General features: G+C 40.3%; 2 protein-coding genes and 1 long non-coding RNA gene across 5 annotated transcripts; 1 reads left to right on the forward strand and 2 right to left on the reverse strand.

Annotated features, from left to right (window-relative positions):
* Positions 1 to 399: 399 nt before the first annotated feature.
* On the forward strand, positions 400 to 20,061 carry LOC117820112. 3 transcript variants are annotated; one of them, XR_004632694.1, is made up of 4 exons: positions 400 to 599; positions 698 to 763; positions 15,717 to 15,860; positions 15,981 to 16,245. It is a non-coding gene; the product is annotated as an uncharacterized LOC117820112 (long non-coding RNA). The 3 variants fall into 3 exon arrangements; XR_004632692.1 differs by lacking the exons at positions 15,717 to 15,860; positions 15,981 to 16,245 and adding an exon at positions 19,028 to 20,061; XR_004632693.1 differs by having other exon boundaries at positions 15,717 to 16,245.
* gja3 (gap junction protein, alpha 3) lies at positions 4,166 to 10,510 on the reverse strand. The gene is made up of 3 exons (XM_034693776.1): positions 10,103 to 10,510; positions 9,470 to 9,532; positions 4,166 to 8,292 (listed from the first exon to the last, which is right to left on the reverse strand). Exon 3 carries the CDS (start codon positions 8,255 to 8,257, stop codon positions 6,830 to 6,832), a length of 1,428 nt encoding a protein of 475 aa, XP_034549667.1. The 5' UTR covers positions 8,258 to 8,292; positions 9,470 to 9,532; positions 10,103 to 10,510; the 3' UTR covers positions 4,166 to 6,829.
* Positions 17,076 to 21,435, reverse strand: cx30.3 (connexin 30.3). The gene is made up of 2 exons (XM_034693778.1): positions 21,109 to 21,435; positions 17,076 to 19,875 (listed from the first exon to the last, which is right to left on the reverse strand). Exon 2 carries the CDS (start codon positions 19,840 to 19,842, stop codon positions 19,039 to 19,041), a length of 804 nt encoding a protein of 267 aa, XP_034549669.1. The 5' UTR covers positions 19,843 to 19,875; positions 21,109 to 21,435; the 3' UTR covers positions 17,076 to 19,038.
* Positions 21,436 to 23,112: the final 1,677 nt, after the last annotated feature.

The following is a 23,112-nucleotide window of genomic DNA, read 5'->3' on the forward strand; positions in this document are numbered from 1 at the left end:
GATGGATCTTTTTGCACACTTTTATTTTATTCGTAAGCTCAAAAATGCACCACATGGGTCTTCCTAAACCACTCTTAAAGAAACTATTAGCATTTGGCCCTGTTAGAAACTTAGTAAGTCTATGAAAATCTGAGGCAAGCATACTCAAATCCTTGGAAAGTCTTCTACAGGCTTCAAATCCAAGAAATCATTCTAATATTTATTTATCAGTATGTGTGTAAGTATGAAACTGTGAGCTAACATTAGCCATTGTTTTGTAAAATCATTGTTTTGCAGATGAGCTGAACTGGGAAGCTTTGTTCTAAAACACTAAAGAAAGAGAGAAGCTAAAAGTCTAAACATGAGCAGCTGCTCTTTATGCTCTGCTCCTGATTGCCACTCCAGCACAGGTGAGCTCAATCAGTGACTGAACGAGAAGCACCTGGAGAGCTCAGAGGAGAGAGAGTGACAGAGGGAAGGAGAAGAGCAACAACACACCATGGCAGGAAAAAAATTGCAAAGAGATCAATTAAAAAAGTTATGGATTATTAACACTGATAAACTGGGTTTGAGACTTCCTTTGCTAAAGACTACAATGACTATATCTACATAATGATATGGTAAATATATATCTTTGTCATCAGAATTGAAAGTTTCATCATATTTAAACATTTTTTGGTTTTGACATTTTACTAGCTGCAGATTTTTGTTTCCATAGAGAAGCCATAATCCATCAACCACAGGCTAGTTTCACACCTAACGCCACCTTACATCTCAAGACACGGTAAGTCTCATAATTCATTAACCTTTAAGCTGGTTCCTATTTAGAACAATTAAGAGATTTTTTGGGAGATATTTTAGCAGGTAAGAGCAGTAAAAGGCAACAACCCCCCCAAAAATCCTTTATATAAATATGTTATTTCTTTATAGATGCAAGAAAACATAAAAGCTGTGCACAGGGTGTCTTTTACTGTGTTTTTATGCTAAGCTAGGTCGAGCTAGACATTTAAAGCTCCAGTGAGGAGTTTTTAACTTGTTGTGAAACAGACTAAAATCAACACTGATGCTTTTTAATGATCTACAAAAGCAAACAAGACCAGCAGCAACAAGACTGATGATTTCTATATTTTGAGAGGGTAGGTTTTAAACCAGATGATTGACAGCATGGTACAGAAACAACCTGTCTTTGTATTCTGTATTATAAATAGTGACATATTTGACTGTTAAAAGAGAAGGATGAGATTTATTATTAGAAATGACGACCATGGCATGTACAGGAAAAGATCAGAGACACAAAAAAGCTATTCGTCCACATGGAGAGCCAAAATAGACACAAACAGAAAGTTACCCACTGCAGCTTTAAACACGCTCATGAGATTGATAAGATTTGAATATCTAATTTTACTCCATCCTAAAGACTTCTTGGGTGCAGATCAACCTCGTCCATTTATATCTCTATGAGTGTCTCTTTTGGCTATCACTTTGTTTAGGTCCACTCCGCCCAGAGATCAAAACAGATCTCCCCAGCAGCTGGACATTTTTCCTCCATCACGTTCTGAATAGTGACAAGAATAGTCTCACGAAGAAGCAGGAGCCTGAGTTTGTGTTAAAGGTTTGACTCTCAGGTGTAAGACTGTCGCGCCCGTCTTATTCCAATCCATTCTTGATGTAGTCGTGAAGTGGGTCTGACTCTGCCTGTGTGTGTGTGTGTGTGTGTGCCCCTGACTTAGCGTCACATTCTGACATTCAGTGTTGGAATGCAGCAGAGCGAGGGAGTGAGCGAGTGAGGTCGGAGGTCAGAGAGTCTACAAAGAGAGTAGTGCCAAAGACACTTATTAGCTCTCCTGGTGCTGATGTGGGCGGCACACAACCTCAGATACACACAGGAAGTTAGAAGTTACAGTTAACAAGAGACACACACTGACAAGAAGACAGTATTAAGACGTATATTTTAAAAACTGCAACTTAAAGAAGAGAGGTGGAGCATGTGCATCTCTCACAGTACAGCTGTGGAAATCACAGCTATGGTAAAATAAAGGTTACTGTGTTTGACACTTGAGATGAGACCTCCTTCCTCTGATGGAGATCAGTGCATGAAATGTGACAGCTCAGAAGTGTGTCTTGAGTCGGATGTTATTTATAGCAAACTACAGTTTTCAAGGTCAAGACCGAGCTCCCACTCTCGAGTCTTTATCTTCACATCTTCTCACACCGGGTGTCTCAGGATTGTTGTTTCAGCTCTTAACTATGAGCTTCAAAAACTCTGGTAAATTGCTGTTTGTTGCAAAATTAAGATGATTTTGTCAATCTCCAATCATGCTTTAACTTACACTGCTGACACTTGATGCACCTCACTGTGTTTGAGGTTTGTTTTAAAGAAGTCCTTGTGGTTTAATAATTTGTAAAGTCTTCAGTTATTGTTGTGCTGCTTGATTAATCTTAGAGTTTTTATTATTCTGCAGATTTTCTGTGGTATCAGTGGATTGCAGTCAGGTTCAGTTTGTGGAGAGGATGTGAATTTGTGTATTTGTGTCATCCTGTACAACTTTAGTTCAAAAGGCCTCCTCAGAAATTGAAGACAGAGGACAGGTAAAGATCCTTGAAGTCTACCCGTCAATTAAAGCACCAGTTAAATATATCCCAAAAAGCCTGAGTGACTGGGAGGCTCCAACATTTGCTGCAAAAATTTCAAGTCATGTTGGATATATTAAACTGTTTCTACTACAACAATAACATTGATCTCTCCAAGAGTTTAGAGGAAAGATTTTGCTGAACTCTGAGATCAAGGATTTACTCTCTCATGAGTTCAAAGCAAACTTACTGTGACCTAAAAATCAAATAGTCTTACGTCAGTGTCTGAAGTCACACGGTGTTGGTTACAAGATCTCCTTCCATGCCTCCTTTCTGAATCCTATCGTTGAACTAATATGCATGCAAACATACCTCCTTTTGTTTGAGTTTCCTGCACTTAGACCTTAGTTGCTCTGCGTTCCTGCATCATGATTGAAGTTGAAGATCTCCTCAAGATGTTGGGTTTAGGAATCTAAATGGGATGTCCTCGAAAAGCAGGAAACTCTTACTTACTCTCCTCTACTCTTTAAAAGACAGTATATTAAGCATTTTCCCATTGAATAGATGTAGAAAAAATTATGATGGCCACCTTTTTAAAGAGACATTTTAAAAGAGGATGTTTTTTCAGGGACTATATTTGCAGACGATTAAACAACCACAGACCTATTTCATTGTTAAATCAGCTTCTGTTAAAAAATGTGTCACATTCACATGATATGAACAGCATTTGTTTTTTTAAACACTAAAAAAAGTTAGATGCATAAGCCGGATTTGAGCCTGCACCTACTGGTTCACTAAACTGGCATGCACCAGTTTGTGGTCTCTCTAAAGCACATTATCCGTCAGGCATTCATCAACTGCATCAGCATCCAGGGGTCGTCCTGCTGTTGTAGTCAGTGAACGTTCCTGCACATGCACAGTCTTTTTACTTCTTCTGTGGGGAAAGTTTCAAGCTGGTCACTTATATATTTGAACCTTTTAAATATCACATAACTCATAACATGCTGCAGCTTTTGCATGAAATTAAAATGTGTTGAAATGAAGCCTTTGAATGGACATTTCATGCACTTTCTACTTTTAATCTATGAAAATAGGAAGACAAAATATGTTGTCAGACAAGCTGATGTTGGAACTGTATTTTAGCCCATTGAAATTTGGTTCTCAGGCCTGATTTCTCACTGTTTGCTAACGTTGAAATCCTGGTTCGTGCTCAGAGGGATGTAAACTCCTGGGTGCAAAGGGTTGGACATAAAATTAAAATACTGAGATGAGGTGAAATATGTAGAAATTCTCAGAAACTAGCTTACATTGGAAGCTGTCTTTGATTTGCTGTGATGTTTTTGAAGCATCAGTTGCACGAAAAATATGAATCTGCTCAGCCTGAGGAAGTTCTTATTTCAACTCAGGTTCAAACACTTACAAAATCTTTCAATTTAAAAAGCATGTAGCAGGATGTCCAGGCTTCAATGTGCAAAACATATCTGTCCAATGTTTCTGTTTACCTCCTTTAAAACCTGAATCTGTTGATGCTCAGGACTTGTGAAGGTCTGCGTGAGTCTGCAGCCTCACGTTGATGTTCTGCATGTTGATCAAAATAAAAGCAAGAAAAACAAATATGGTACAAAAATTTATTTAGTAACAGTTTTGTAAACATTTGAGGTAAATGAACATTTACATCAACTTGTTCTTACAAAAGAATCATTCATACACAAGGCACTTCTCTTGTTTAAGACAGCATTGGAAACAGGTTGCTGTTCTGAGCATTGTGAGATGGTTCCTACTCCCTGACAAGCCAGAGAATTCATGCTCTGCATGAAACGTAAGAGGAGAGAGTGTGGAGGAGTCACAGGGATGACGGGCTTTGAACACAACATCCTGTCAGGGGTTTGTGGTGGGTTAGGGAAGGGCCAGCTACCCAGCTTACATTCTCTGAACAGTGGACTCGTCTGAGTTTAACCAGAGTCCCGACCAGTCTGCGAGAACATACCGAGTAAACACACAGAAAAATACCCAGAATCGTTTTTCTCTCTCTTGTTGATTTTTTATCCTCGAGCTCGTCATTTTGTGAGCCTGAGATCGTCGTGGTTACTGATTCATGCTGCCTTTCTGTGAAGAGCCACCGTGTTTTTACTGTAAGACATTTTTTTCCTTTGAGGATCATAAAGAGTGGTAGTTTTACATCTCACTCGCTCTCTCTCTCTCTCTTTCACTCACACTTTCTCTCTCTCTTTCTTTCTATCACTACCAATATTAGCATTGGAGAACAGCAATTTTCCTAAATGTGCAAATCTTTATCAACTACCAAAATGTAAACTTAAGGGATCAAAAACAAATGCAGAGAACAAAGATGTCTTTGTCATTTTGAACAAAAAACATGGATTAGGAAAGGCTGCTTTTTCCCCATGCATCGTGTAGATGTGTACTCTCCTCTGTTTGTGTCTTTTGCACTTAATGCATAAATGCAACTGAAATAGGATACAGTATGAAACATTCTAACCCTATGGGTTTGGATACTCTCACATCATACAGTACCATTATTTCTTCACCCCGCCAGAAAATAAAAAAAGAACACAAAACAAAGCTGATACCACTCTACAGTGCTCTTACTCCAGTGTATTAGCCTGTGTGTCATCTGCTGGGAAAGTTCTGTTCCTGCAAAATACTGTGCACAAAAAATGTAAGATTGAATCCTGTCGCTATGCTCCGTGAGCGTAAGAAGAACAGATGAGCTCTCACAGTGTTAACGTCCACTCCAGAGGTGAATCTACAAGATAATACAGAGGGTTCAGGCTGTGGTAAAGAGAAAAAGGAATAAAAAGAAGTAAGTGCCTGGTTGTGAATGAACCGAAAAAGCACAGAAACACAACAGAGACAGAGGACCGCAGGTGTCAATAGATTTGGTTAAGAGTTTTGGGTTTCCAAAGATCTCCAAAGAATCAAGATGTACACAACAAAGTAGAAGCTGTCAAGGCGGACTGCACCGTGGCGTTTCCGGTACACGCAACGCCGGTTATCTTTTTTTTCATGTAGCTGTTTCTCAATCACAAACTGACTACTACAAGGATGCAATTTATGAGAAAATTCAATTCAGTTTAAAAAAATAGCAATTTAAGAATAAAACCAATGAAGAAGCACATGAAATGTGTAACAGTGAAATCATCTAACTCCCAAAGTAGCTCTCAATCACTAGGTGTTATCATTAAAAAGGGGGTCTGGGGGTTTTTGAGGGCGTGATCTGCCGACTAGTTAACTAAAAGAATGAAGTTTGAAGACTCACCAAAGAGCTTTGGTGTTTTTTGTGGATAAGGAGAGCAGTGTTGTTCGTCATGTCAGAAGGTGGCTTCCTTGTGCTTGCAAGCTTTTTGAAGGCACTGTCGCCTCTGCAGTTAGTGGAGAGCTTTTTCTTTTCAGACATGCTAATGAAGGTGACACTAACAGAGGCAGGCTATAAACTCTGCTCTTTTTTATAAACAGCATCATGGGAATGCTTTGGTTTCTGTTTGGGATGATTCCACCAGCAGCTTTCACCCCTTTCTTGTACAGACTGCTTCCTCCTGAAGGAAACATCAAATCATTCCGTCTCAATTCAAGTATTTTCTGTCTTTGCATGAAGCTCTGCAGGGGATCATAAAGTCGCATACTTTGCCGTGCAATTTCATCAAGCAATCGGTGAGTTGTAGAGCTTCAAACGCAACTACGAGGAACACAATGCAATTTACTTCCTGAATGGAATATATCAAACACAACAGGAGGGTGTTGAGGAGAATTCAGGAAAAAGAAAACTTCCAGGTTAAAAGGGACAAACTCAGAAACAGCTCCAACTGGAAACCAAACATGTTGGTGAAGTGTCCATTTTGATGCAGAAACATGACAGTGCAGTTTTCTTTGCTTCAGTCAGCACTTTCAGCAGAGCCGTCTGAATTCAAAGCGCAGTTTGATCACATTTGGTTTGCATGAATTAAGACCAAAAAAAAAAAAAGAAAAAAGAACATGCCTCGACTTCCCTGCAACTCACCGATTGCACTAAACCATCAACAGCTGCTGATGAAGTCATTTCACATTTCCCCAAAAGGTTTCTAACCTCTCTGCCTCCCTGTCTCTTCTGGACTTGCCTTCTTTGTTTTTTTCTTTTTTGTTTTTATGTTTTTTTGTTTGTTTTTTTTTGCACTATGCACGTTTGTGTTTTTTTTGTCTGAGAATCACTTTGTCAGGGTTTGGTTTTAGGAAAGACGGGTTGATGGTCAGGGAGGGTTTAGGGACATAATAGGACTGAAGAGATTCAGACAGCCAGGTCACTCGGCCTCGCTCTGACACTGCTGCTCTTGCTGGCCCGACTGAGCCGCCGAGGGTCTGTGCTGACCGTTACTGGAGGCTCGTGCATCTCCACTGTAGTGGTGGTGATATTACCTTCCTCCTGCTCACTCTTTCCCCCATTCCAGCTGCCCGTGTTGGAGGCAGAGCCGGGGCTGCTGGACGCGGCAGTAGCCGTCGTGTTGGTATGACTGTTGGTAGTTGGAAGGAGAAGTTCAGCATCCACAGGCTGTGGCTGCTGCTGCTGCTCTTTGTCAGTGCTGGTTGCAGAGGAGGATGATGGGGAGGGGGAGGTGGCCTTCATCACCCGAGTCTGCTGCTCGGTGGCCAGGTTGGCCCAGTTCTGCTGCGTGGCCAGCCTGTGGTTGTTGTTGTTGCTGATGTAGTAGTGGGAGGAGGGAGAAGGCTGGTGGAGGGACTGCTCCTGCTGGAGGTCGTCCATCTTGAACTCTGCCACCGTGGGCACAGTCGCCGGCCCCATGGGTGGCAGGAAGGCCCTGCTGCCCGCCGTCACGTCTGTGTAGTTGGGAGGGTAGCTGAGAATGGATGGAGCAGTTCTGGAGGCCGAGGCCATACACTCAGGTTCTGCAATGTCGACACGGCGCAGCGACTCGCGTTCCGGGGCATACTCGTTTGTCATGCCCTGTTTCACTTTCTTCCATCCAAGGTGATAGATCTCTAACAAATTCAGCAAAAGAGACACGCAAGCCACCACAAGCATAAATATAATAAAAATAGTCTTTTCAGTAGGCCTTGATATGAAGCAGTCCACGGTGTTGGGGCAGGGCCAACGCGCACACTTGTACAGGGGCCTCAGCTGGAAGCCATACAGGAAATACTGGCCCAAAATGAATCCCACTTCAAACAGGGTCTTGAAAATAATGTTGAACACATAGGTACGCAGCAAAGCCCCTCTGATACGGATTTTGCCGTGCTCGTCCCTGATTGGTGGCTTCTCCTTCTTGCCACCACCTCCTCCTCCTCCTCCTCCTCCACCAGCATCCCCACCATTTCTATAAAGGAGTTCTTTCTCCTCTTGAAACCTGTTTGCTTTGCGCATCTCTTCCTCCTTCTCTTTCCGCTTCTCCTCCATGCGGACGATGTGCAGCACATGACCCAGGTAGATGAGCGTCGGCGTGGACACGAAGATGATCTGCAGCACCCAGAAACGGATGTGTGAGATGGGGAAGGCCTCGTCGTAGCAGACGTTCTCGCAACCGGGCTGCTGGGTGTTGCAGGTAAAGTCAGACTGCTCATCTCCCCAGACCTCTTCAGCTGCTGCCCCCAGCACCAGGATCCTGAAGATGAAGAGGACAGTCAGCCAGACTTTGCCGATGACCGTTGAGTGCTCCTGAGCGTTCTCCAACAGCCGCCCCAGAAAGCTCCAGTCGCCCATGCTTCAAGATTTCTAGCCTATGGAGAAAGTACAGGCTGGAGTGGATAAAGAAGGGAGGATTGGGGGGGAAACAGATGAGAACACGTTTAGGAAATACTCATGAAGCTGGTGGAAGCACGAAGCAGGAGAATCACAGGCCCTGGTTTAACATTCAAAACATGAGAACACACGATACGCAGTGACACAGAGGAAAAGGACTTGATATATCTCTATGTTAAAAAGCGGCACGAAGGCCTCAGACTTTATTAACAAATGGAAACACAGAACCCGCTCTACACACAGATACTTTTTTACAGCTTGTATACTGTATAGGCCACCTGTTTGACTCAACCCTGGTTCACATTCCCTTTCTCTCTCTCTCTCCCTCTCTCTCTCTCTCCCTCCCTATCTCTCCCTCTCTCTCTCTCCCTATGTCAGGCCTGTCTCTCTCTCTCACCTGCTCGCTCCACTGCCCAGCAGGCATTTGCTGAGATCAACAATATAATGTTCGAAAACAGCATTTAGCAGAGATGGGGCTCTGGTGTGGCACATGCACACACACACACACACACACACACACACTCACACACATACACACACACACACACACACACACCCTGTAACAAATACTGACATACACAGATACACATCACCACTCCATCCTCTCTCCCTGTCAACTGTAAAACACAAAACCGAAGGCTTCAAATGTAAAAAGGTTACTGTAAATACAGCAGATATGAATATTTAATGTGTGATGTGATCAATTCTGTTGAGTTTTTCAGGAAAGATCTGCTTTGAGTTTGAAAATGCACAAAAGGCTATTCACTTTGTCATTTATCCGGCTACTTTTTAATTTGATTTGTTGATTTAGTTTGTTTTTTAATTGTCTTTTACAACTTTTCAGGGCCCAACCTGTAGCTCAGAATAACTCATTTTGTTCAGATAAGAGTCCAAACTCCAAATATGTTCTAAAAAATTTACAGAAATATAAAATTATGCATATTTCCTCACTTTAAAAGCTAAAACCAGACACTTTTTTAACTATTTTGATGACTTCTACACTACATTTAAACAGCTCAGATTAAACCACACCATTTTCACTTGAATCACTTATAAAAATGTGTCATGATAAAGGTAGCTGAATTAATTTAAACACCTTTTAAACAGAAATATCTCCAAACTCAGCAAGTTCACACATTCAGAGCACACACACACACAGCAGGAGGAACTTACTAAAGTATTCTTGTATTAAAGGTAATAAATCCATCGACCAGGGTTCACAATTTGTATTGACACCTGAAAGAGAAAAACACAGGTGAATTAATTCAAATTAATTGCCTACTTTTGTGTGTTTGATTAAAACAGTGAGCACAAACACAGAAGCAGCTGCATGTTTTCATTTTTAAAAAAGTTTAATTTTTTTGTATAAATTTGGATTATTTGAATAATCTGTAGATGTGATTCTAAAATCCTTCCAAATATATTTTGCCTTTGAGTTTTGTGATTTAAAAAGGGAGTTAAAACTGGGAATGCTGCATTCATTAAAAGTCTTGTTTCGCTTTCTGAGTTTGAGATGACCTTGACAAACTTAAAATCTGAGTTCACAGGTATTTGTGGTATTTATGTCGAATGTAACAGACAGAGCCAGGTTCAAATACAAAGCCATACCTGCCAGGCTGACAATACCGAGTGTGCCAGAGTCCCCAGACTCCCTTTAAGCGCCACAAGCTTTGTCAGGCTTTTGTCTCTCTCGTGGAAAGTTCAAATTAAACATCTCTTAATTACCTGACAACGAGTCGTTTCTTCTGTTCTACTTTAATTCCACTTAAGGAAATGAGAATATTCACAGCAGGCCATCCGTCATACCTTTACACTGGAGATGTCATACTTAAAAACGAAAAGCAAATCCATCTGCCATCATTGGTGCCATCATTTGAGTGCGTTGAAAAGTGTAGACCTCCCGCAGCTGCAGCGACCCTCCCTCTGTCTCCCTGATCCAAAACCTGTCCCCTCTGTGACAGATCAACAAACTCTCTTTTTTAAAGCTGCCTCACAAACTCATCAAACACAAACGTCTCCAGGCCTGTGGGGTCTGCTGTCCTGCTGCCCGGGCCCGGTCACTTGCGCAAGGAGAAGTTTCCCTTTTGTTGTTGTTAGTTTTTGGAGGCGGCTTGGAGTCGGAGATGGGGCTCGGTCAAACGGAGCTGCCTCCCGTTTACAGCCATGTCTGGACTGTCACATTGTGTGACCATGCATGAGTGAATCCACAGAGTCATCAGCCTGTCCGCAGTCACACCACGCCCCTGCCAACCTCCCCAAAAAGCTGTCCAAAACTGTGCGCAAAAAGTTGCCGAGAATGTGTCCAAAACTGTCTCCAAAACTTCCGAACGACTTCTCCTAAACCTGAACATGCTCCCCAAACTCTCCAGAAAAATCACCTCAACACATTTTCAAAACTAGTCCATGAAATCCTTTAAAATCCAGGCAGAGGCAGTGATTATGGAATAAAAATATCCTCCACAGGTTTCAAGTAATCAGACGAGGTCAGCAAAAAACTCACTTTTACGCACGGTGTTCTCCAAAACCTGACATCCATTAAAGAAACACACACAAGGTGAGGTTATAACAGGCTCTCTGAGTATTTGAAGAATCCAGGGCATCATCCAGAAGTTTACAAGGAACGGATTATTATTTATGAAAGGAAGTCTAAAGAACAGAAAGACTTAAAGGGTCAAAGTACAAGAGTAAGAAAAACTCCTGAGGCACAAATCAGAACCTGGAACATGGAGCTCTGCTGGCTTGAACAGAGACATGGTGGGACTGAGGTTGTCAGTGAACAGTGTTGATTTGAAAAGCCTGGCATCAGAAATAAAGCATTAATAGATAATAATTAAAAGTCAATGCACGGCAGATAAAATGTCCACTGCTCAAAAATCTGATTTCCCACTTTCATTTTGAGTATGATTCTGAATCCAGACCTCCATGGGTTAATGATTTTGATTTCCATTGATCATTTTTATGTTATTTGGTTCTCAACACATTCAACTTTGTAATGAATAAAGATTTTCAACTGGAATATTTCATTAATTGAGATCTAGGATGGGTGTTTAAGTGTTCCCTTTATTTTTTTGAGCAGTGTATAATAATATATAGGTGATCTTTGTTTTCTACTGAGGCCGGGAGCAGGGAGCTTTAGCCAGCTGAAGAATGTCAACATTACACTTCATAACACAACTTGAATCAGCTTAGTCAGTTATGTAATGTGAGTGAAGCACTCATCCAGATATCATTTAATAACTTTTGCATTGATTCATCCAACTGATTGTCCTCCATGTATCATACACCCTCTTGTAGTCTTTTCGATGACAGTATCTCTGTCCTCAGAGTTTTATTTAAACAACACAGATGTGAGTAATCTGACTCGGCTATTCCTGGATGGTGGGAGGACAAAGACATTTTCACCCAGAGATGGGTCGTATAGTTCCTTGTGTTTAAAGGGCTACCAGTGATTAGTGAGCTGGCTAAAATAAGGCACACACTGAAAGCGGATACAACCAGCTGGGGTCAGTACACTCTGCAACAACAGCACAAGTTCAAGGGCTGAACTAAAATACTTTGTTCGAGACATTGTCTCCTGATGGGAACTGCAGAGAGCTTCATTTGGAAACAACTCTTGGAAGTTGGGTTAGAAACTCCACATTGAGCATGTCTGACTTTATTATCTCTTGGGAGGTAACCATCAGACATGCTTTATGCAAAAAATATTGATGTGAAATGTTCATGTAATATGCCATTTTTCTAGCTTTTAATGTCCTGGTGAGTTTGCTGCAAGAGAAGTCATGCAGAGTGTGTGCATTCCAGCTTGTTTATGGACAAACTGAACATTGTCCACTTGCTGTTACTCAGGATTACCTCCTCCTTCATCATTACCTGGATAATCTTGGTTATGTGGAAGGTTTAGATTGTATAATGCAGATAATGCAGCAAGTGCAAAGCCAACTTAAGACCTACTTTTTAGTCTTGCTTTTAACTGAGTTTTATTATTATAATAGTCTTATAATAATATTAGTCCATCTTACTTTATTTATGTATTATCCAGTTCAAATTGTAGTCACTTTTTATGTAAATAATGTCTCATCTTAGATTATTATTGACACACATATGTCATGTATTCAGTTAATTTTTATTTATTTTCTTTAATTTTGGGGGATCATTTCATTTTTCTTTGTTTCTTAGTTATTAATCAGATCTTATCTTATGATTTTTACAGATTACCTCTCAGCATTTTAATATTTTATTCTGTTTTATTTTGCTGCATTTCTTAGTCTAGCATCTTAGTTTATTTTACTGTTGTATTATCTTAGTAATTTATTTTATTTAAGAGAGTTTTAACATCATAGTTTACCTTCAGTGTTTCCGCAGTTCATTCAGCAACTTATTTTTTCAATTCATTATTGTTTTATTTTTTATTTATCTATTTATTTACTGCATATAGCATGCTCCTAAGCTTACATAAAGATTGTGGGGTGGGTTTTGGGGTCGGCTGGGTTTGGGATGGGCAGTCTTCTTATTTTTAATTTATTCTATTTTTATCAATTTAAAGCACAGGACTTTGTGTTACAATATCATTGTTTGAAAAGCACTTTACAAATAAAGTCTGATTGATGGATTGAAGGGATATCCCTGAGCAAAATGTAAAAGTAGTGTGATCATGTGTTTAAACCTCTTCCTCTAGTGAGCCGTGATTGTGAGGCACAGATCTTTGTCTTTTCTTTATCAGGCTCGAGACCAAACCTGCAGAATTTAAAACCTTTATTGTTGAAGAAAGTCACAACTGTGCCGTATCAATCTACCGAAGCCAAAAAGAATATCAAGCTAGTGGGAAACACATCTTTGCAATTTGAAGAGGTAACAGAGAGGAGAGACTAAATGCATTTTCCTGAGTCATGAAAGAAGCAGCTGAGTAAACTAGAATTATCTTACCCTTGCTTTCTCTTCGGACACTCCTCTTCCTGTCTCTTAATTGAACATGATGTCGATGTGGGAGATGCTCGACCTTATCATTCTACTGTTCCTCGTTCAAGTTAGTCTTCAGTGTGTTTGTCAGTGAATAAACCTGCACAGATTTACGGGCCATGCAACTACAAGAATATTTTCCATCACTCTGAGTTGATGATTTTGTAGAAGAAGCTGATCTTTATATAAATTTGATCTTTCAAAAGGTTCTTGGCAAACACCCTTTAGCAAAGATATGCTTGAAGCTTGCATTTCAATAAAGTGATGCCTTTTGGTCATCCAAACACACCTGCCAGCTTTGGAGACTGATAGATAGTGTGGTCACTGGTTTTTAAAGACTGTGCTGTGTATCTGCATGTAGATATCTTCTAATGCCACGCACAGAAATGCTCTTTCCAGTGGATTCCTGCAGGTTTTTTTGCACAGGCCAGTCTGACAGTAAACCAGGCCAAGTCTGAGTCTGCCTGTGTCTCTGTGGCTGAGTTCAGTGTGAGGTGGTCAGGGACAGGTCAGTCATGCAAACCGATTTCCTTCCTGTTGATCAGTCACCCCCCTCCAGCTGCCAAATCTCATGCTCCTCTTCTTAAGCAGAGAAGATCTTTTAAAACTTTCGACTGTGTGAGCAGTCACTGAGGTCATGCCTTGATTTCCTCCACACCTGTTGGATTACATGTGTTACAACAATCACACCTATAGTACGCTTTAATTCATCATTACACCTCTGATTTAATCCACATCAGTGCACTACACTTTATTCCTTTACTGGAAACAGAAATGCTCCAGAGCTTTTGTCTATGATTGGACTCCCTCTTCATACAAGCTTTAATGAGGAGGTTTCGCTCTGAGCCACTAGATGTCAGTGAAGACTCGTTCTGCTCTGGTACAAAGACCTGACCTGTTAGTTTTCCAATGCACAGTCAAGCAACATCAAGCTGTGAACAAACCTCAGATGCTGTCGACCTAATGTGTAATGTAGGTGATGCAGTGATTAGGTGAAAGTGACACTTGCTTGTAACATCAATCAATCAATCAATCTTTATTTATAAAACACCAAATCACAACATGTGTTATCTGAAGACTCCTTACTAACATAGCAGTTCTAGAACGCACTATAGGACTGGACTCAGTCTGATCTCATCTTAATCCACCATGAGCAGAGCACTTTGCTGTATTCAGCAAGTTACAGTGGCAAGGACAAACTTCCTTTAACAGGCAGAAACCTCCAGCAGGACCAGACTCATGTTAGACACACATCTGCTGAGACCGAAGGCAAATATAACATAAACATGAAGCAGAAATAGATTTTTGAAGTAGAGAGTAATGCGCACTAGTTGCAAAAAAATGTAAATAAATAAACAATAAATGGAAATAGTTATAAAAGAAGTAATAACATAAAACTGAAAAAATAAATTGAAGATAAAACAAAAAAATAGAATATTGAAATAAGTATAAAGTGACATTAAAATGAACAATGATTATATTAAGTTATAAAAAAAACTACATTAAAACTTCTCAACAGGAAGCCTTCTGCAGTTCTGTTACAAGGCTGCTCTCTTACAGCTCTGACTAACTTTCTTCAAAGTTGCAAAATAAATTAATTTAGATGTGAAGTCTTCTCTCGGCCTGTGGTCTGCCTGCCTGCCTGCCTGTCCCGGATAGTTAGTTGTTGTTGTCAGGTCTGAGAGCTCAGTTAAACTGAGAGACAGACATGTTTGCTTTGCATCATTGTGCCCATGCATGATTGAATCCACAGACTCAACAGTCTCTCTAAAATTACACCACACCCCTACTAAACCTTTCCGCAAGAGATGCCAAAAATGTGCCCGAAATCTTTCCAAAACCTTCAAAGAATTTCTACCAAACATGAGCGAGCTTTGAAGCTTTCCAAGGAATCAGAGTTTCCCTGAAGTCTCTTTCAAAACTCTTCAAACTCTGCTGACAGTGGATTCATAAAGATTTAAGTACTAACCATTTATTTTAAGAGATCAGACATTACATGAGAATCTGAGGAAGAGATTACTAATCCAAACCCTAATAATGGATGTGACATTATTGGTCCAGTCTGGACTCTATATTAAACCTAAACCAACTCATACAAAGATTGAATAATGTAGCACAGACACCAAGTCATAACTTAAAAAAAACCATGAACAAATATTTATATTTTCTGTAACCTTTAAAAAGATTTGGAGAGACACTCAAATTAAATTTGCTACTTTTTGATTTGCTTTGATTTGTGACATTCTCCCACCTCAGAATAACATGAATTTCTCCAAGAGCTCCTCTGTTGTTGTTTGTAACTAAGGTGTGATTATTGACCTGAAATCAGCCTTTGCATCCTCCCTCCAAAACAACAGTTTATGTAGCAAGGACCAGTCCGTCAACAGGATGCAATTTAACAATGATTTATTGATTCGACTGGAATAATGAGTCTGAATTTCTCGTTGTTTGTCTTTACATATAGGAGGTAAGAAGAAATGGAAAGAAAAAGGGAAGGGTGTGGAGAACGAAAGGGAAGGAGAAGGAGAGGTTTGACCTTATAAGAAGAGGCGTGTCTGAGGTGTGGTCCTGCTCCTGAACTTGGCCTAATGCATCAAAATCTTGAATAGTAATGCTCTCCGTCTCCACTATTGCAACATAATAAGGAAGTATAATATTTCGAACCGACAATTTTCATCTTTTTTTCTTTATTTATATTTATTTTGGGCATTTTTGCCTTTATTGATAGGACAGCTGAAAAGAGACTGGAAATGTGGGGAGTAGAGAGAGGGGGGAAGACATGCAGCACATAGTCGTGGCCTGGAGATGAACCAGCAACCTCTGAGATGAGGACGATAGCCTCAATATATGGGCTACTAGGCCACTGGCACCCCTTGATTTTTGACTGCAGATAAAATTTAGCTATTGTGCTAATTCCGACATATTTACATTTAGGCACACTGCTGAAATATTGATGAGAGCTTTGTCCTAATCAAATAAACTAAATAAAATGGCGTGATGGTTTGAAGCAATGATTTGTGGTGTACATAGAGGAACTGATTTCGGCTGCAGGCTGATGAAGTATAATGTTGGATTGATGCATGGAAGGGAATACTTACTGATACCTGATCAACCGCCATAAGAACAGTTTCTTCCCCCAGGCTGTCACTCTGATGAACACTAAACCATAACAGTGTCATACCTGTCAGATAAATACTCTCTGTAAATATACATGTAGATATACAATGCAACAATTCTCAAGCAGAATTCCATATTTCTATTTTTTGTATTATTTAACTTCTATTTTATAATGTAAAACTACCTCTGCAACTCACCACTGCACTTTATCATATTATTTTAGCCTGTACATATTAGTCAAGCTATTTGTTGTTTCTTTGTATTTATAGCTAAGGTTATTGTTATTATATTTCATTTTATTTTTTATTGTAGTTCTTATTCTTATTCCTATTCTGCCTTGTACAAAGAGAGCACAGTTTACCAAAGTCAAATTCCTTGTGTGTTCAAGCATACTTGGCGAATAAAGCTGATTCTGATTCTGATTCTGATTCTGAACCTTTGTAAGCATCAGAGGCATCTGTAGTACTAATATTAGTATTTTAGGACCTTTTATCATGTCATTATCAAAGAAAGGTTACCCTATGTATTAAATTTACTCCGCATAAAAAAACACTACACAGAGAGAGTTGTGAAATCTTGATCTTTGGTTATCTTGGAACAAATATTTTTAAAAACACAACTCAGGCATAACATGGAGCTGTATTAACATTTAAAACCTCTGCAAACATCGGTCACTCTGAAACAGGAAAGAATAAACCACACATAGTTTTTGATTTCACTGATTTATGAAAAACAATTTCAAAGAGCAAAATTACTTCAAGGATCAAAGTGCGAGTGTAACAAAATATCTTAGTACAAAACATAATCATAAACATTTGATTTCTTCATTTGGTAAAGAGTGCGCTCTCTCTCTCTTCTTTACTACGTCGTTTCTGTGCTCAGTAGACTAAAGATGGAAGAAGAAGATCTCTATGTTTGAGAGAAAGACACGACGGGACCGGAACAATCAGGCAGGTCCCGGATTAAACCAACGCTCTGCATCACACATATCAAAGAGCATCAAACTGTCGGTGAGCTGTTACAGGAAACAGAAAGGTTAAGTCAGCGCCGAGCAGACAAACACATTTTAAAGACTGTCTCTAAACCCTGTACAGAGTCTTTGTTTGTGACGATGCACGATTTGATCTGGAAGAGTGTCAAACATGCTGCAAGAGAACGGCATCGTCTGCATCAGTGATGAACATCCAAGGCACAAATCATCTAGACTTTCTTTGTATTAGACATCTAACTGATTCTGATATAAAAAAGCATCTAATTATCACAACACTAAACCACATGCACATAAGTTTAATCTCTTTTTCCCCAATGTAGACGTGTCGTCTTGTCCTGAACGTGTGCAGGACAAAGACATGCTCACACACAGACTGTCAGGCAGTGATTTTTGTTGTAGCTGTAATAAGGCACGTGAAGGAAGCTGATGCAACCAGCTGGGGTCAGCACAACACAAGTCCAAACCTGCAGTATGTCTGAGACTAGATTTAGAGCCAACTCAGAGTTTGCAGATTCATCAGGAAGTAGATTTTTGCCTCGTTTTGAAAATGTTGATATCCACATAAACGCTGCAGTTTCACATCCAATCATACAACTCACAATTTGGGAGACAAGAAATAGTCTTGTGTAATCCAGTCTCTCCAGACATGCATGTGTTAAATTATGCAACACATTGTCACTTTGTTTATGCATTTAAGTTAAGGCAACACTTTGATTTAAATACTCTTCATTCAAGTAAAAGAGATCAGGTTAAACAGCAAGAAGCGTGAAATCTGTTGAAACTGCTCTGGTGTGGTTCCATGTGTTAAAACTCTTCTAATCATGTGCAACACACATCTCTGTTATCACAAACAACAAACAAACATGAATGAAAAACTCTAGAGTCACTTTACAACACATTTTCATGCTACAGTCACTCGGTTCAATTACAACAGGGTCACAAAACTCAACAGTGTTAATGGATTACTGTTTAAAACCAAACATGATTAAGATCCAGTGTCAGCTGATGTAAACTAGTCACTACAACGTTTCATTCGACTTCATTTGTTCCTCGTTCTTCTTCTGTAACACCAAAGAATCCTTCAGTGAAGTGTTCGCGCTCGTGGAAAGTACGCCACACGCCCACTAGATGTCAGTGTAGACTCATTCACCTCTGGTTCAGAGACCTGACCAGTCACACTCAAGCAATGCACACCACATTCAAGCAACATCAAACTCTAATCAATAAATTAAAACTTCAAGACACTATCAAACAGCCACTGTATGAAAAGTAAGGTGACACTCGTGAGGAGGACAGTTCTCTACGGACTAACGGTTTTTAGAAGCCGGCAGCTTTTTGTTGTGAGAGCAAAAACAGGCTCTCAAAGTAACACTCACTGGTGGGAATACTACCACATTTAAATCATGATGAAGATTAGAACCAGATTGTTTTTGCATCAAGGAGAATCTAAGAGCAACTATTAATCTCATACAGCGCTGTCACTACTGTTGGAGTGCCGTTAATTCACTCATGGTCATCTTCAGCTCCTACTGTCTCATCATTTGCTTCAGAAGCGACCACCTCCCCATGAAAACATCTCTGTCCCTAACTCAAAACACAAACTCTGATGGTTTAAAGTTCTTGAATCTGCTGTTTGTGCTTTTCTTCATTGTAACACTCCACCACAGACGGTGGTCCTTCAACACATGGTCTTATTGGCAGAAGAGTCTGAAGACGAAGACAGCAGCATTTCGTTCTTCTTGTTGAGGGCGTTATCCCGGGACATGCTGTCCGTGTTGGTGTAGTTATGTTTCCTCCTGTTCGCCCTGCTGGTGCACCTCATGATGGCCTTCACGACCAGGTAGCCCAGCTCGGCCACATTCAGCACCATGCAGATGGCCGAAGAGGACACCATGAAGATGGTGAAGATGGTCTTCTCTGTCGGTCTGGAGATGAAGCAGTCTACTTTGTTGGGGCAAGGCCACTGCTCGCACTTTACCAGCCGGGGCATCTGGAAACCATCATAGACGAAGTACAGAGCATACATGAACCCTCCCTCAAAGATGAGCCTGAAGAACAAGCTGCATGTGTAGGTCCACCACAGCGGGCCTGTGATTGGCAGACGCCTCCGCTTTAGAGTCTCCAGGTCATTATCTGTCGCCTTATCAGCACCATTGGATGCCAGCATGGTCCTCTTATCCCCTCGCTTCCTGTAGGCCACGTGCATGGCCACCAGCAGGGCTGGAGTGGACACAAAGATCAGCTGCAGGCACCACAAGCGGATATGTGAAACTGGGAAGAAGTGGTCGTAGCAGACGTTTTTACAGCCGGGCTGCTGCGTGTTACACGTGAAGTCTGACTGCTCGTCCCCCCAGACGCTCTCTGCAGCAAGAACCAGGATAGTGATGCGGAAGATGAAAAGGACAGAGAGCCAAATCTTTCCCAGACTGGTGGAGTGTTTGTTGACGCCGCCCAGCTGGGCGTAGAGTGCCCCCCAACTCATTGTGGTGAAGAGGACTCTGTAAGCTCAGATAACCTGGAGAGAGGAAGGAAACAGAAGAGGGTTAGAAGATCAGAGAATCAGGATTCAGTGTTGATGTAGTCAGAGAACCTTGCACTGTCTCCAACCTGTTGTTGGCCTCCTGCTCTTTTCTTAGTAGAGTTTATTTTGGTTATTCTACTGTTTGATAAATTATGTTGTAGAAAGTACAATTCATTTGAATAAAACCACTTGACATGAATCATGAGAGGGATTTTAAATCGCTTTCTGATGCAGGGATGAAAAACAGATCCAAACTACAGGTCTCTGATAGACTCACCCGCCCAGGATTAAAAAATTCTCACTGGAATAACTTTTGAAAAGCTGTTCTGTCAGTCAGTCAAGCCGCCCTGATGCACGTGGGGAATGTGATTGGGTGCAGACTCAGAGCCACTCCTTTTTTAATGACGGCTTTTCATCGTCACAAACAATGTGCTTTGTAAAGGTCTAGTGCAAAAATGCTGCATATAAATGTATGAAAGCAAGTTAAACAGCATGAATGCGTCATTATACATCAGGTGTAAATTTGACTGAGTCACTCCAAACTTATGTGTAGAAGATAGATCATCACTGCAGTACATATTGTGTCTTTAAACAGATATTTAAACAGATTTCACTTTAAATATAGGTCCAAAACCAGCTGATATTAAAAAAAAATCATTAAGATAATTTTTAATAACTGTATAAATATAATTTACAGCAATAATTCAAATAAGTGATTTTTTTTCTATGTGCATAAGTGAATTTAGAGAGATTATGTAGTGTTTTGGTGGGATTATTTCACAACATGAGCAATTCACCTCTTGAGTCTCTACTGAATTCATGTTTTTTTACTAACCTTAAACACTAGATAATATTTGATTTAATTAATCTTGCTATTTTGGGGAAGAAAGAAGTATTTGGTCTGGCAGAAGTTGCCAAAAAGACGAGCACGTGATATTTTCCATAAAAAGGCAGTTCAGGATTTTCAAAGTGATTCCATCAGTTTACAGAATATTATAATTATATGTTTTGTTTTTGTTAATTAGGTTAGATATGGTTTTTTTTACATTACATGTCTATACATGGTGACGCTCTGCTCTTATTACGCAGAGTCTAATATTATATTATTATCCCTATGATTAAGAGGTAAAGATTACTGTCTTGGTTGTCATTTGTAAAGCTAAACTAAAAAACAAAGACAGAGTGAAACGACTAAGAGATCTAACTATCACAACAACAAGGACTCACCTTACTCTGGAGAGCTAATCCAAAAATCTTCAGTAACTTCCCATGAAGATAGAATCGGTTAATCCTCTCCCTCCTCTGTGATCTGAAGAGATCTGCTCCCCGGACTCAGACAGAATCAGGTCTCAGGTGGTCCGGTGTGAGGTCGGACTTGTCCGGTGTCTGAGCTGAGTGTGAGACGCACCTGAGGCTTCAGAGGGATTTCACCATGGCTCCTGAGGACTGAGGACTGAGGGGAGGGGCCAGGATCAGGGTGGGGCCAGCAGGGCTCTGATGGAGGAGTTCACTCTAGGAACTGTCTCTTCTGTACTGGGTAGTTTCACTGCAGGGGACTTGAGTTTGTCTGGGACATAATTCTATGGTTGCCCTGAGTGGACGTGCAGTCCTGAGTGATAGTACTTCCGTTTTTGCTTTTTTAAGGTCAGTTGTTTTCTTGAGAAGTTGATGATGATCATAACTTTTATCCCTGAGTTGCAAAAGCACAAAACAAACAAAGAGATAAGCTTACCTTTCCTCATGCATCATCAATGATCGGACAACCCTAGTTTTCTAGATAACCAGGACATGATCACATTATCATGAGAAATGAGCTTTGTTATCCTGAGATGAAATAAATTAACCCATTATCATCAGATAACCAGCTTTGTTCACCTGAGATAACAAAATATAAGTGGAGATTTTAAGAAAAGAACTCAAAGTAACATGTTAACATGGGAAATCTACGGTAGCCCTAAAAGGACATGATTAAATACATTTTATTTTCTCTGTTTTCTCAAGATCCCAACTTATTTTTCTCATTATCTCAAGATATCAAGCTTTGAAGCAGCTAAGATTGAAAAGTGCAGCTGAGACTAAGTGGGCTTGTGTTTGATTTTGTAAGGCACATCACAAAGTCAAAGTATCCATGTCCAGGAAAAGTTTTCTATTTATTAACAAAAGTCTTCAAATAATTAAATAACAAAAAGATCTAAATAATAATAATAATCTTTATTTCTATAGCACCTTTCTAAACAAAGTTATAAATATAAAAAAAATACATATATTTATACAAAGGAACTCCAGAGTACTAGAACACATAACAAGACATCCACAGCAAAATAACATTTACATAGTTATGACGGCCTTTTAAGAAAAAAAAAGGTTTTAAGAAGTGATTTAAAATTACATACAGAGGTAGCACATCTTATTTCAGCTGGTCGGTCGTTCCACAGTTTAGGAGCCCGGACTGAAAAAGCCTGAAAGCCCCTGGACTTCAAACGCGCTCTGAGAACAACCAACAAGCCCATGTCGGCTGATCAATAAACAATGATGATGATGACGACATTGATGATGATATTCAAAACCACTTACCCTCTTTTTCTGCCTCCCCCCCCACAACTGAACAGGAACATAAAAGGTTAACCACACCCATGAGTCTAATACCAGAAATTAAGTCAACCATAAAAGGAAATAATCATGATAAACAAACATCACAAGAAAATGGACATTATGGCTCCTAAAAGCTTTGTTTTAACAATAATAATAATAATAATAATAATAATAATAATAATACATTTTATTTAGAAGCACCTTTCAAAGCACTCAAGGTCACTTTACAGACAGATTAAAACACAATAAATAAAAACAAGCAGTTACACCAAGTTAAAATGAGGCAGTGCAAATAGACAGGGAATGCAGTTTGAAACAGGTGAGTTTGAAGTTTGGATTTGATCAGGGGTAGTGAGTCGGAGTTACGGATGTCAGGTGGGAGTGAGTTCCAGAGTTTGGGAGCAGAGCGACTGAAAGCCCTGCTCCCCATGGTGCTGAGACGGGCAGAGGGGCCCAGAGAGGTGCAGGGAGGAGGAGGACCTGAGGGAGCGAGAGGGGGTGACAATGTGGAGGAGATCAGACAGATACAGGGGGGGAGAGGTTGTGGATGGCCTTGAATGTATACAGGAGGATTTTGAAGTTGATTCTGAAGATGACCGGGAGCCAGTGGAGCGGCTGGAGGACGGGGGTGATGTGGTG

Source organism: Notolabrus celidotus, chromosome 10 (genome assembly GCF_009762535.1).
Source record: "Notolabrus celidotus isolate fNotCel1 chromosome 10, fNotCel1.pri, whole genome shotgun sequence".
NCBI lineage: Eukaryota > Metazoa > Chordata > Actinopteri > Labriformes > Labridae > Notolabrus > Notolabrus celidotus.

Coding starts and splice junctions, on each gene's coding strand:
- gja3 (XM_034693776.1), bottom strand. CDS start 8,257: ATGGGCGACTGGAGCTTTCTGGGGCGGCTGTTGGAGAACGCTCAGGAG.
- cx30.3 (XM_034693778.1), bottom strand. CDS start 19,842: ATGAGTTGGGGGGCACTCTACGCCCAGCTGGGCGGCGTCAACAAACAC.